We start from the raw sequence: 14836 nt of genomic DNA on the forward strand, positions 1-14836 counted from the left end.
TCCTAAAAGGGTTTTGTCAGAGGTTCAGACAGGCGGACGGGTGCTGTCAGGTCACTACTGGCTGCCTCGGCTGAGGCCTGAGAGGATAAGGATGAGGGAGCGTGTGTGTGTGTGTGTGTGTGCGTGCGTGTGGACATAGAGCACGGTTTCTTACCCATCTTCTTGGGCAGCAGGTAGACATCCTGTTTGTAACGTCCCTCTGGGGCATTGTACAGCTCTATCAGAGCCAGCGCCTGAGGTATGAGACAAGACCTGGATGTCAATCACACACACACAGCTGTTAGCATGGCAACGCCAAGGTCGCTCTCATGACGCACACGGCCTGGCCTGGGGTCAGCGGCAGAGCAATGACAGGACCCTAATTGCTACGATTACTGTACGAAGTGGAGCACACACACCGACGCTGATCCACCCTACACACAAATCACAAACGCACACACACACGGTACCTGGGTGGTGGCGGTGATGGACAGGACAAAGGTGGGGACTGTAGAGCAGCTCAGGTTCAGAAGACGACCCTGAGGACAGATAGAGACACACATTGGGTTAACAACCAGTTAACAGCACACAGAATCAGAGAAAACTGCCTTCACCTCCATCTCAATGATAAGATACAGTGAGCGTGTGCGTGTGCGTGTGGGGGGGGTGACATCGACATCGTCAAATGTCAAAAACAGTGTTGCTGAGTCCAAGATCAGAATAACAGAAGAGTTGCCTGTTGTCTCAGAGAGATATGGTGTAAACAGAGAGAGAAAATGGGACTGTTACTGAGCTGAGACTGCTAATGAGGCAGCATTCACAAAGGAGGAGGAACTGATCTACATTTACTACCGCTATCATACACTCCTAAGTGACACAGAATGCCTGCAATAATGTTCTTTTTCCCCCCAGAGAGCTGCAACATGTTGTGTTAGTATGTAGAAATGAAGCTTTGGTGGTGCTTTAGTTTCAATTCCCTGCGAGTAGCAGTAACAGTACTGTTACTTTATGCAGTATGCACACACTGCCTGGTGGAACTGAGGCAGCCCACACTTCCCTGTTCTGTAGAGGGGGGAGTGAGTCAGGAGAACAGAACACCGACCACAGATGAGCTCCGGAGAACCAAGCTAACAAAGCCATTTCTCTTTGAAAAAGCCTCTCAGATTAAAGACAGTAGAGGAGAAGCGAGAGAGTCCAGGAGTGAAGATGGAGAGAATAGAGTCAAGAAGAGAGAAGACAGTGGCAAACAAACAGCAGAGGGGGATTCTATTCTCTGATTAAAGCCTGGAGGAGATCAAAACAGCAGACGCACTGAAGCACCTGGCCTGCCCGTCATTCTACCTGGCTCTCTCTCACGGTGGTTTCATTCTGTCAGAGATTGCTGCGTACACACACACAGAGACAGAGACAGAGACAGAGACAGAGACAGAGACAGAGACAGAGACAGAGACAGAGACAGAGACAGAGACAGAGAGACTCTGCTATGAGAGAGGGAGTGTGGTGTAGACGCACTGCTAGTTTACCAGGCTCAGCCCCCGATAGGGGTTGTTGCACAATTACATATGGCTCATTTGGAGCTATTCACGCCCAGTTATCTGGAAGTCGAGAGGATTTATAGATCGGATCATTGACCCTTGTGACTGAGCAGTGATTTGAGGCACTACCGTCATGGACAGGCTGTTATTAACGTGACGATGATGATGATAGATAGATAAATCACCTCAGCCAGCAGCACTATCCTCTTGCCGTCAGGCCAGATGACGTGGTCCACCTGTGACCTCACTCTCTCCCAGGTCAGCTCCGGGGTCCGCAGGCTCGCCTGGAGGAGAGGACAACAAACGGACAGGAAGCAGTTACCATGAGAGCAGTTTCACTATGACAACCAGGGCCTAAAATTGACACCTGCGGGTAGATTTTGGCATTGGTGGGTAAGATGTCCATTTCACTAGCCACGTTGGTATTTCACTCCCATTTGCAAATCAAATTTAGTTAGAAATCAAGTATGAGCTCATTTATAGCTAAATAAATTCTGCAGTAGCTGTTCTCAAAGTGTTTGTCATTTTGTTTCATAGCTGGTAGCTAATCACACAAAGAACTACGAATCCTACAATAATATCACGCAACGCGCAGCAACACTGCCTGGCTGGGGAGCTGTGTGCACTGTGTTGAAGACTAATTTTAGAACCGGTGCGCACAAGCATAAAAGCTGGTCTAATTTACTTGAAAGTCTAAAATGAGAATTTGTCCTTTTGTTTCTTGGCTATTTACATTGTTATGTTCACAAGCCATGGTGTTGTTCAATATTTCAGTGCTAGCAAAGACATTGGCTACTAGTCAGATTCTCTATATCACAGGCACACTGTCACTGAGGAGAGCAGGCGACTCCAGCAGCTCAGTGCTCTTGTTACCACGGTAACCTCCCGCCCTTCAAGGGGCAGCTGAACATTTTTGATCTCATCTGTGATATTTTGGTTAAAAAACTCAGGTCACAAAAAAATGAAATAACATTCAGCAATATACCACATCACCTCTAACTAGTAATACATTTATTGTTTTAAAAACATTACAAAGCATGCTCATATGTTTTTATTTTATTATTATGGGCCCAAAATATTTTGGCTGGTAAAAAAATCAGAGTGGCTGGTAGATTTTTGAAATCTACAGTATCAGTCAAAAGTTTGGACACACCTACTCATTCAAGGGTTTTTCTTTATTTTTTAAAAACTATTTTCTACATTGTAGAATAATAGTGAAGACATCAAAACTATGAAATAACACATATGGAATCATGTAGTAACCAAAAATCTCAAATTTGGACTCCAGACCAAAGGACAAATGTCCACCGGTCTAATGTCCATTGCTCGTGTTTCTTGGCCCAAGCAGGTCTCTTCTTCTTCTTATTGGTGTCCTTTAGTAGTGGTTTCTTTGCAGCAATTTGACCATGAAGGCCTGATTCACACATTCCCCTCTGAACAGTTGATGTTGAGATGTGTCTGTGACTTGAACTCTGAAGCATTTATTTGGGCTGCAATTTCTGAGGCTGGTAACTCTAATGAACTTATCCTTTGCAGCAGAGGTAAATATGGGTCTTCCATTCCTGTGGCGGTCCTCATGAGAGCCCATTTCATCATAGCGCTTGATGGTTTTTGCGACTGCACTTGAAGAAACTTTCAAAGTTCTTGAAATGTTACGTATTGACTGACCTTCATGTCTTAAAGTAATGATGGACTGTCGTTTCTCTTTGCTTATTTGAGCTGTTTTTGCCATAATATGGACTTGGTCTTTTACCAAATAGGGCTATCTTCTGTATACCCCCCTACCTTGTCACAACACAACTGATTGGCTCAAACACATTAAGAAGGAAAGAAATTCCACAAATTAACTTTTAACAAGGCACACCTGTTAATTGAAATGCATTCCAGGTGACTACCTCATGAAGCTAGTTGAGAGAACGCCAAGAGTGTGCAAAGCTGTCATCAAGGCAAAGGGTGGCTATTTGAAGAATCTCAAATATAAAATATATTTTGATTTGTTTAACACTTTTTTGGTTACTACATGATTCCACATGGGTTATTTCATAGTGTTGATGTCTTCACTATTATTCTACAATGTAGAAAATAGTAACAATAATGAAAAACCCTTGAATGAGCAGGTGTGTCCAATATTTTGACTGGTACTGTATCTGGCGCAAAAGTTAGTTTCAGGCCCTGATGACAACAGTCACTATGAAAATGGTTTCCCTATGACCCTGAGGATGTCACCGTAAGAGTGATAAGAAGTGACAGGCATAGGCAACAGCGAGCCAACCCGTAACTATGACAACGTCAGGTCAGGGACGTTGTCATATCACAGCTTCCCCCACAGTGACAATAACGTGACAAGCATTGGTGACAGCCGTGTTTCCACCCACACGATCAGTTAAGCTGTCACAGACAGTCACAATAACACACCCACACACGTACATACAACCCCCCACCCCCCACCTCCCACCAATATGCACACACACACACTTTACTCACCACATCGATCTCGGTGTTTGAGTGTCCCATGTTACAGACGATACAGCCGTTCTTCATACGGTCCAAGTATTCTCTCAACACCACGTTCTTATTTCCTGGAGTAGAGGGAACATCATAAACATACCATCAATATTACCCTCTCACAATCATCATGTTCACTACTGTACACTGAAATGTCAGAGAAATGCATAAGTGGGCAGAGGAGAAAGGCGAATACTACCAATAAGGCAGATATATGCTCAATGTTGCTGTTGATATCACTTCAAAAGGAATTATGTTGCTGTATATGCGACACAAATTATGCTTGGAATAAATCTCCTGCACTAGATAAAAATTAAAAAATCTACTCAAAATGCACCATAGCTCTCTACATCCACCTACTGTATGAATAATGTGTCTAAATTGCATCGCGTGCCTCAAAGTAAGTCTTAGTGTGTTTACTTGCATGTGCACTCATACACATTCGCATGAGGGATTAAGGTTGTCTATCCTTTTTCAATTAACGTGGATGACTGCAGCTGGTCAATAGGCTTAATTAACTAGGGAGGTATGCAGTCTGTCGCAATTAACCCTTCACTCTGATTGAATCAATGTGGAACACTGACTGACTGGCTGCTAGGTCGTAGTGCTTGAGATGACTTCTGTAAATGTCTCTACCAGTGGTCACCAACCCTTTCTGAGTCAAGATCACTTTCTGAGTCAAAAATGCAAGCCGATTTTTATTTTTATTTTTTTTACATAACTTTAAAATGTAAGTTTACGCATTATCACTGCATATTGGCTATACTTGAATTGCCCTGCCAATGTTGTTCTTAGACCATTTTGAAATGATATTTAAAATGTTTAGGTACATGATCACACTGGTAATAGATCATTTGTTGTATTACTTGTGAGGCACAGCTGAGTGAGCATAATAATTAGCTTTTTTTTTTACTGGACTGATGGCCTGCATCTGATGGTCAGTCTGAGGGGAGGGAAGGAGCAGCGGTGAGGCTGTCTCTCACCTGACTCACTGTCCCTCCTCTCTCTCTCCCTCCCTCCTCTGAGAAAAGGGGACACAGTCTTCCAGCTGAAACTCAAGTAGCACTGCATTATTTCTGCCTCATGCACCAATTCATGTTGTTACTCCTATGACCCGAGAAAGTGAAATATTCCTCGATATTAAAAAAGTCCCAAGCTGCTAATAATAACAACGCAAGCTTATCGAAACACTTTGCTATAGCCTACTCATTCATTGCAGCTGCAGTGCCGGTTGTAGCGTGAGTGGAAGTAGGGAGAATGCGCATTTTATGGATTATAAAAGTGTTGACAGTGCTGAATAACAATTTAAACATACAGCTCTTTGCTCTATTCGTTGAGTCTCTCTCTAGTCATGTTTTAAACGTTTTGAAATCTCACAGTATCAACTTTGCTGTGCGTTAGAGGCTTCTTTTTACAGTCTATGGCTCGAGGAAACTGTGCAGACACGGTGATCTGAGCTATCTGATTGGCCAACGGAAGGCCTATCGGTGCACTTGATTTGATATCTGGGCCTGCCGGGTAGGCAGAGTTCTACCTTCAGACACATGAAATGGTTCAGAATGGGAACACTTTTGCCTTCCCGGCGCTAGGGCTGCTGAATCAAGTGCACCTACCACCAACAGCTCGAAATGAAAAATAGGAACGCAAGGATTTATCGTTGTTTTTTTACAGAAATGTTTGGTGACTAGGAATGCCTTGGAGATCGCGATCGACCGGTTGGTGACCACTGGTCTATACCCTACTGCCTACTACCTGGTCACCCTCTAGGCTGCTGGGAGAGAGTGGGTGTGTTTGTGTGTGAATAGAGTGGTGCAGGCTGAATCAGTCAAGCAGTAAAGCCGTAGGGAGAAGATGGTTGTTGTTGCTATGCCCATGTTGGAAACGATGGGAGTATAGTGGTTTAGTGGTTACAAATGTGATTTTACCCCCAAAAATCTAAACCCTAACCCTGACTTAAACGCGAAACAGCTCATGTACTTGCACCTGGTTGTTAGTTCTGACACTGTTGCCACTTATCTGTTCTAATGTGGCCATCTAGTGCTGACCGAGGGGACAAGGGAGAGTTGTTCACCTGTGCAGGTGATGACAATGTCCACTTGTCTGATGACTTCATTCAGCTTCACCAGTCTGAAGCCATCCATGCTGAACAGGGACGGGAAACAAACGCGTTACTTCCTTGTTCACCCTGCTGCCTTTGGCCGATTCGTTCATGTACCAGGCTCTGATTGGTTGAACTTACCAGGCCTGCAAGGCACAGATAGGGTCGATCTCTGTGACGTACACGATGGAGCCCATGGCCTTGAGAGCAGCACAGCAACCCTTCCCCACCTATGGATGCACAAATAAAAACACACATGGGCATAGGACTGATGGAGGCTACACTACAGACTTGGATGGTAAACAGTGTCCTCTGGTGGTCCATTTTTATATAATAAGGTGTTTAGATTGCCAGCAGCATACCACCCTGCATCCCACTGCTGGCTTGCCTCTGAAGCTAAGCAGGGTTGGTCCTGCTCGGACCCTGGATGGGGGACCAGATGCTGCTGGAAGTAGTGTCGGAGGGCCAGTAGAAGGCATTCTTTCCTCTGGTCAAGAAAAATATCCCAATGCCCCAGGGCAGCGATTGGGGACATTGCCCTGTGTAGGGTCCCGTCTTTCGGACCCTTGCCGGAGTCAAATATCAATATAATATCGTCCACAAATAATATGTAACTACCAATTGTTTTCCCCATCACCAATATACAGTAGGTAAGACAGACTCTTACCTCTCCATATCCACACACCACCACCTGCTTTCCCCCAAACATTACATCAGTGGTCCTCTTCAGACTGGAGGGAGAGAGAAGAAACACAAATCACAGGAAGTTAGCATGACAAATGTTTAAGTCATCCGTAAACAATGGGATTACACCTGGCCGTCAGCACCCAAAGACAATTACATGTGACAACGGACAATGAAGTAATCTTCTCCTCTGCTTAGAGTAGGGCATGTCAGAGTTGTCCTACCCGTCCAGGATGGACTCCCTGCAGCAGTAGAGGTTGTCAAACTTCTGCTTGGTCACAGAGTCGTTGACATTCATGGCCGGGACACACAGCTTCCCCGCCTTGGACAGCTGGTACAACCTATACAAAGAGTAGCAACAGAGGGGCATCATAATGAAGCAGTGAAACCTGACACTACCCGTTTTGGCCACTAGATGGAGACATGGCCATAGAAGATAGGCCACTCACTTCAAAACAAACCCCTGACAAAATACTGTTTTTCTCAGTCTAGACAACGAGTCAACTTATAATGAGGTTGTGTGGTGAGCAGGGACGGCCTGTTCAATAGGGCGATATGGGCGACGCACTGCCAAACGGGAAAAGGAAGGGATTTTTTTTCTAATCAATTATATCACGGCAACAGTAGTTATCAGTGTTGTAATCTATACGTCTGATCTGCCACAGTGCCACACTGCCACTAAATGTCGAATCAGGCTAAAGTCGTGCTTCAAATGGCTCCACCCCCTTTTGGGGCGATTTCAGTCAGATTGAAAATCGCCCAGAACTTCTGTCATAGACTCCCATGTAAAATCTATTTTTTTCAAATTTCAGAGCCTTCAATACAATCTCAATGGGTGTCTGTGGGCTTGCACTTACGCGCTTTCGTCACATGAACGTAACTAAGAAAAGAGAGGGTAGCAGCGTCAATCAATTCACTACTACTATCAACATGGCTAGGCTTCAGTGCAACTTCGATTGTGTCTTTGAAAGAATTTCCTTTTTGTCGGCGAACAAATGAAGATAAATTGGCAACGAAACAATTAGGACCTCCCAGACCAAATTTAATAATTCAACAGGTTTCTACTAAAGGGGGGAAGTCCTACACCCGAGGATTTTCCAAAAAATGGTACGAACGAAAAAATAACATTGCCACTCAACTGGATGAGGGATACAGGCTAGCTGTCCGCCGCCACAACGATGAGGTTAGTGTTGATAATCACAAGTTTACTGGAGAACTGAGACCAAGTAGAGACTTTGGACAGGGTGGATATGGTTATATTGCGATATTGTCAATACAGTATATCGTAAAGTATCACTATGTAACTCGATTTCTTTCACCCCAATCCCTCAAATTAACGGTAAATAACTGAATTGTTTGCCCCACATTTAGCTAAGATGATTAGCTAGCCAGCTAAAATGTTTTATTTAGTTAGCAGTCGCATCTACAATAGTTTACTGTCAATAACATGTCTCCAAAAATGACGTGGTGTCTCCAATTGTGTTGACATTTTACAATTGCGATGCGCATCCATGAGTATCCACTTTCTGTAGCTCAGCTGGTAGAGCACGGCGCTTGTAACGCCAAGGTAGTGGGTTCGATCCCCGGGACCACCCATACACAAAAATGTATGCACGCATGACTGTAAGTCGCTTTGGATAAAAGCGTCTGCTAAATGGCATATTATTATTATTATTATTATTATTCCAGCCTTGTGTAGGTCTCCAATTTTGTCCCTGACATCCTTGGAGAGCTCTTTGGTCTTGGCCATGGTGGAGAGTTTGGAATCTGATTGATTGATTGCTTCTGTGGACAGGTGTCTTTTATACAGGTAACAAGCTGAGATTAGGAGCACTCCCTGAGATCAGTCAATAAATGATTCTGGTATTGACTTATATGCTGCCCCTGTCTTCATGTTGTTGCTGGACATATCTTTTTAAAAATGTGTGTAGGTCACCTAAATCATCAGAAAAATTGCCCCTCCTGAGAATTTTTTCAGGAGCCGCCACTGGTGGTGAGTAGTGATCCACCCACCTGTGTACTCCAGTGACGCTCTCCTCCACGATGCCCTTGATCTTCTTGAACATGTTGGGGTATTTCTTATAGATCCAGTGGGTCAGGTCTCCACCGTCATCTAAGATCTGGAACAGGACACACAATGTGTATTTCTAACTGATCAGGATCATTTACACCGTAAACAAAGTCTGGGTGCCAGTCTGTTACTGAGAGATAGAGGGATTGAGGGTGACAGACGGACGTACCATGTTAGGCTGCCAGCCCTCCAGGTTGACACAGCGATCGATGCACCACCAGAAGTCATCCTCTGACTCGCCCTTCCACGCAAACACAGAGAACCCTGAGAGAGAGAGAGAAATTTGGCACTGCAGCATATTCTTATGAATATCATACCATTTAAATTGATTTGATGGGCACTGAGAGAGCCAGCGGTCGTGACAGAGAAAGAGCTCCCACACGACACAGACGCTCAAATGAAGCAGCCCTGTTGACACTCACCTCCCTCAGCCAGAGCAGCTGCCACCTCATTCTGAGTGGAGTAGATGTTACAGGCAGCCCACCTGCACTGAGCCCCCAGGGCAGACAGAGTCTCCATCAACACCTGTACACACACAGACCGGACCGCACGTTCAGTTAGGACACAGCCAATGGAGACAATTGTGTTCAACGCAAAGCCAGCATTGCTAGCGCTGCTGCTAAAAGATGTGTAAAGCTGGCTTAAGACTAGTGCCATTCAGTACGCCTGTGAGTTGTGGTTCTGAGCAGAAGCGGCAGACACAGTGGGCTGAGCGGTGGATGGTGGCGTGTGTGTGTGTGTGTGTGTGTAACTCACGGCTGTCTGAGCGGTGATGTGGGTGCAGCCCACCACTTTGGCTCCAGCCAGAGGCTTCTCTCCCTGGGCTCTCTTCCTCAGGGCCATGAGGGCTGGCATCTCTGTGTGGAGGAGAGGTTATTTTTGACACAACATTACAACAACATTACTACAAAACCATTGGTCCTGTTCCAATACTTTAAAAAGGCATCCTTCTCTGTATAATCTTTAAAATGCTAAATAAATAAATAAATAATCAAAAAATGGATCCCCTTGCTTAAGCGTGGTTAATCAAAGTTAGCTGGCCAATGTGCTTTGGGAACCCTCCTAGATGGTGGAATCTTTCCCCTCTGGGTTCTGTTGCTCTGTCAATGGTCTGTCACCTAGACATTCAGAGCTTGAGCCATGTGTGATAAGGCCTACTGAGCCAGGGCTGTGTGAGGTCAGCTGTATATAAACTTAGAAAACTTGAAAGTGTTGTAGCCTGCAGTACAGACAGAGTTGGGGTTATCTGAGGTCAGCTGTACAGACAGAGTTGGGGTTATCTGAGGTCAGCTGTACAGACAGAGTTGGGGTTATCTGAGGTCAGCTGTACAGACAGAGTTGGGGTTATCTGAGGTCAGCTGTACAGACAGTGTTGGGGTTATCTGAGGTCAGCTGTACAGACAGAGTTGGGGTTATGTGTTGAGTAGTAGACAAGGGTATGTATGATATGCAGTATAGACACTTGGGACTATGTGGAACCAGTGATGCAGTACAGACACATAGGACTGTGAGTGGTCAGTGATGCAGTACAGACACGTAGGACTGTGAGTGGTCAGTGATGCCGTACAGACAAGTAGGACTGTGAGTGGTCAGTGGTGCAGTACAGACACGTAGGACTGTGAGTGGTCAGTGATGCAGTACAGACAAGTAGGACTGTGAGTGGTCAGTGATGCAGTACAGACATGTAGGACTGAGTGGTCAGTGGTGCAGTACAGACACGTAGGACTGTGAGCGGTCAGTGATGCAGTACAGACACGTAGGACTGTGAGTGGTCAGTGATGCCGTACAGACAAGTAGGACTGTGAGTGGTCAGTGGTGCAGTACAGACACGTAGGACTGTGAGTGGTCAGTGATGCAGTACAGACAAGTAGGACTGTGAGTGGTCAGTGATGCAGTACAGACATGTAGGACTGAGTGGTCAGTGGTGCAGTACAGACAAGTAGGACTGTGAGCGGTCAGTGATGCAGTACAGACACGTAGGACTGTGAGTGGTCAGTGATGCAGTACAGACACGTAGGACTGTGAGTGGTCAGTGATGCAGTACAGACACGTAGGACTGTGAGTGGTCAGTGATGCAGTACAGACACGTAGGACTGTGAGTGGTCAGCTGTGTGTCCTGTTGGGTTTCAGCAGAGGATGGCGTGTCCCATCACAGTGTGCTTGATTGGGTCTTAGTGGAAGAGGCCTGTGGCCCCCTGCTGTGTATCTCACAGGCTGGGAACACACCATCACAGAATCACACTCTCTCATTTTACATTTTAGTCATTTAGCAGACGCTCTTATCCAGAGCGACTTACAGTTAGTTAGTGCATACATTATTTTTTATTTCTTTCATACCCCCTGTGGGGGACCCACAACCCTGGCGTTGCAAACACCATGCTCTATCAACTGAGCTACATCCCTGCCGGCCATTCCCTCCCCTACCCTGGACGACGCTGGGCCAATTGCGCGCCGCCCCATGGGTCTCCCGGTCGCGGCCTGCTACGACAGAGCCTGGATTCGAACCAGGATCTCTAGTGGCACAGCTAGCACTGCGATGCAGTGCCTTAGACCACTGCGCCACTCGGGAGACTAGCTCGGGAGACTAACTCTCTCTCCCTCTCTCACACACACATCTTCCACCTTGCCACACACACCTCATCTCTAGCCCTAACCTACCTTGCTCAGCGATCTCGATCTCCCTGCGTCCAAAATCGGCCTGCTTGATGTTCTTGATGCAGAAGTCTCCGTTGCCCTTGGAGTTCTTCTGCTGCTTGTCCCGAGGAGAGGTCTCATCGTCAGAGCTGTCCGTGTACGACGCAGCTAAAAGAGAGAGCAGGACAGAGAAGAGAGGGTTCAGAGGACAGGACAGGACACAACACACACGCAACAGCACGTCCACACACACTCAACAGCAGCACGCGAGCTGCACACACACACACACACACACAATAATGCACATTCAACATGCCCTCAGGATATAGACATTAAACTAACAACATACGTGACATGACCACACACTAGGCCACAATCTACTCTGATGTCCAAAACAACGGCATAGCTCACAATATGAGCTATATCTAAGGACTGAGCCATAGGGCAGGGCAGAATACACCTGCAGAGCATGGGCGTCTACATACTAGGTTCGGTTTGATCCTAGCAGAACTCGGCTAGGCAAAGTGAACATCTGTGCTACACATACTCAGTTAAAAGACCTTCGCTTGAAAAACAAGAAAAAAGTGGCAATGGTACTGTTTGTCCATCTTGAGACGCCGTAGCCGGTATACACTTCCTCAAAATAGTCAGAATTAATCTAAGATAATTCAAGAAATCTGTCATTCATTTTGAAGTTTTTGCCGGGGAGATCTTAGTCATGCAATTTTACATCCATCTTTTGGTTAGATGCAGTATTTCTCAAGAGAAACAATGTGCGTGAAAACAGGTCGTATCTCATTGAATGACAACAAACACTTAATTGAAGAATGCCTACTGTTGACCAATCACCGACGAAGGGCGTAGATGTGTGTGCACGAACAGCCGAAAACACCATTGCTGAAGACTAAAACAAACAAAAATGGCACAAAATATCATAATATATCTACGAACTGTTTCAGATGGGAAGCATGTGAACACCTTAAGCCGAATTACAGCTCTCCCACAGCGTGTGTGTGTGTGTGTGTATGTGTGGTGTGTGCGCACTCAAGGCCCAGGGCTGGGACAGAGAGCATGTGAGCGGGAGAGAGAGAAAGACGGAAAGAAAGAGACAGAGGGAGAGAGAAGGGTGAGTCAGGACTCTGACTCAGTTGACTCTTTCTGTGGGAATAATTACAGCAACCACAGAGCTGAGGGCTGGGGATTACAGGGCTGGGGATCAGGAAAGAGAGGGGAAGAGAGAGTAGCCAGTGGGGGAGAAAGAGAAAGGGAGAGAGGGGGGGGGGGCGGGGGACAGAATGCAATGAGGTACAGTGAGAGGACAAAGAAGAAAGGAGAGAGAGTGGACTTCTGAGGCATTTGGGCGAAGCGGCCGGTGAGTGTGTCTGTGCGTGACATTGAAAAAGATGAGGAACAGCCAGGTAGGTTGTGAGGGACATCTCAAAATCACTTCACGAGTGGACGAATGAGAGGCCACATAGGGGATTGCCAGTCACACCAGGGATGCGGTATTTCACACTACGTCTTTCACAATTCTTTCCTGACAAACATGTTTACAACACTGGTTGTAACATGCCCTTTTTAAGACACGCAGGACTGACAGGCCCCTCCTTATCCTACTACAGAGCCATTCCCAGCGCTTCAGTGGAAATGTCACCTCTCCTCTCTCTCTCCCCCCCTTTATTTCTCCCCCTCTCTTGAAAGGGGCCTATAGTAGCCCTGGGAACAAGCAGGAGTGGGAAAAGCAGGTGATCAGGACTACTAGTATAGTGGGAATGTTCCCTCTCCTCTACCTTTCTCTCACCCTCTGACTTCCTCTCTCCCTCTCTTTTATGGACCCCCAACCTTAAAATCGGCTTACACTGGCATGCCTGCCAGAAAAAGAAAAAAACGTATCTCAAATTTTCACAAGGACATTGGTGTGTGTTGCTGCAGTTCTTATTCACTGGAACACAGTGTTAGAAACTAGAGAGAACACTAGCAGCTCTCTGTGGCCTGTATCGTCTCCTCTTCATCCAGTTATACCTTACAGAGAACATTCCTGCTCCCTACCTATCTGGAAATAGACTCAGTGTGATACTGGATACTGTACCTGGGCTGTGATTAGAGTTAGGCACAGGGTGTGTGTGGGGGTTTGTGTGTGTGTGTGTGTGTGTGTGTGTGTGTGGGGGGGGGGCGCTTGTGAGTGTGTCAGGTGTGTGTGTGCGCGTGCATATTCTCGGTACCTGAGCCATAGCTGTCTGTGGAGGACTGGGAGATGGATCGGGACAGAGAGCGGCGGCCGATCTTGGTGGGACGTTTGTTGAACTCCTGTTTCTGGTCCGCAAACTGGATCTGCTGGCAGAGAGGGAGGAATGAGACCACAATGCCCACACATGCACTGATGTCCAACCTCCAACACCCAGTCAAAAACTAAAAATGCAGTAACTCCTTCCCTGATATACTTTGTTCTTGTTGGCCCCTTGCACATCTTAAAGGAAGTATCAGATGGGTATAGCCTAAGCAATATGATAACCGTAGCACTCAAGGCTATGTAGAGTTCCCACCATTTATCCACATCAGGTTCTGTAAGATCTATTAGGGGTGTGGAGGCATCAAGTGTCTACGGGTTAGGGGCTAGCGATTGATTTAGCACAACAGTTCATTGCTAAGGTCTGAATTGAGCCTAGTCAGCTAGACTCTACATACAGTGAACAACCAAAATGGTTACATCACGATTTATATGCAGTAACATCGTTAGACCTACATTCTACTAAGGCTAGAGCCAGAGAGGCAGCTTTGGTTTGGATGGAATATGACGTTAATCCTGCTGCTGGTAATATTGGTGAATTACTTACTGGTGCCATAAAACCAGCAACAAGGACACAGTAACTTAATGGAAAAATAAAAACAGCCAGCGTTAACATATGTGATCGTGATAAAAAGCATATTAATCTCAGTGATGTAGAGCGGTGTTGTTGAATGAATATGTAACGCTATACAATCTCGACAAATCACTCCAAATATGAGCCCAGGGAGATTTCACAGATAAAAATTGGATTTTGCAGCACCAAAAGAGTGGAGTTCTTTTTCTGTTCATGTAGTTCTTTAATCTTATCCGGTTTCGTTTTCCAAGCACCTGGACTACACTTCAATGTGTGCGAACATTCCGCTTATCATCGGAGTGCAAAACAAATCGTAAACAGTCTAATGAGTGTGTGTACGCACAAACACTGACACAGGACACAGTCACGCTGAAATACGCCCACAGAGTGTCTGACGAACATCCAGAGTACCATGTGTCAGTTCACCTCTCTATACAGGACGCTGCGGCATGACTACTGAGAGACAGAG

General features: G+C 46.0%; 1 protein-coding gene across 3 annotated transcripts in view; it reads right to left on the minus strand.

Annotated features, from left to right (window-relative positions):
- The window catches only part of LOC121546249 (putative adenosylhomocysteinase 3), a 42163-nt gene that overhangs the window by 1899 nt on the left and 25428 nt on the right, over positions 1-14836 (minus strand). For all 3 annotated transcript variants that reach the window (XM_041857389.1, XM_041857391.2, XM_041857390.1), the window contains exons 2-15: positions 13729-13837; positions 11531-11674; positions 9629-9729; positions 9295-9397; positions 9042-9136; positions 8815-8921; positions 7026-7142; positions 6785-6848; positions 6259-6347; positions 6091-6161; positions 3999-4093; positions 1700-1798; positions 450-518; positions 155-233 (exon numbers count right to left, since the gene is read on the minus strand). In XM_041857389.1, coding sequence (XP_041713323.1) covers positions 155-233; positions 450-518; positions 1700-1798; positions 3999-4093; positions 6091-6161; positions 6259-6347; positions 6785-6848; positions 7026-7142; positions 8815-8921; positions 9042-9136; positions 9295-9397; positions 9629-9729; positions 11531-11674; positions 13729-13837 — 1342 coding nt within the window. The remainder of the gene's footprint in view (positions 1-154; positions 234-449; positions 519-1699; positions 1799-3998; positions 4094-6090; positions 6162-6258; positions 6348-6784; positions 6849-7025; positions 7143-8814; positions 8922-9041; positions 9137-9294; positions 9398-9628; positions 9730-11530; positions 11675-13728; positions 13838-14836) is intronic.

The sequence above is a fragment of the Coregonus clupeaformis genome, unplaced genomic scaffold (assembly GCF_020615455.1).
Source record: "Coregonus clupeaformis isolate EN_2021a unplaced genomic scaffold, ASM2061545v1 scaf0227, whole genome shotgun sequence".
Classification (NCBI taxonomy): Eukaryota; Metazoa; Chordata; class Actinopteri; order Salmoniformes; family Salmonidae; genus Coregonus; species Coregonus clupeaformis.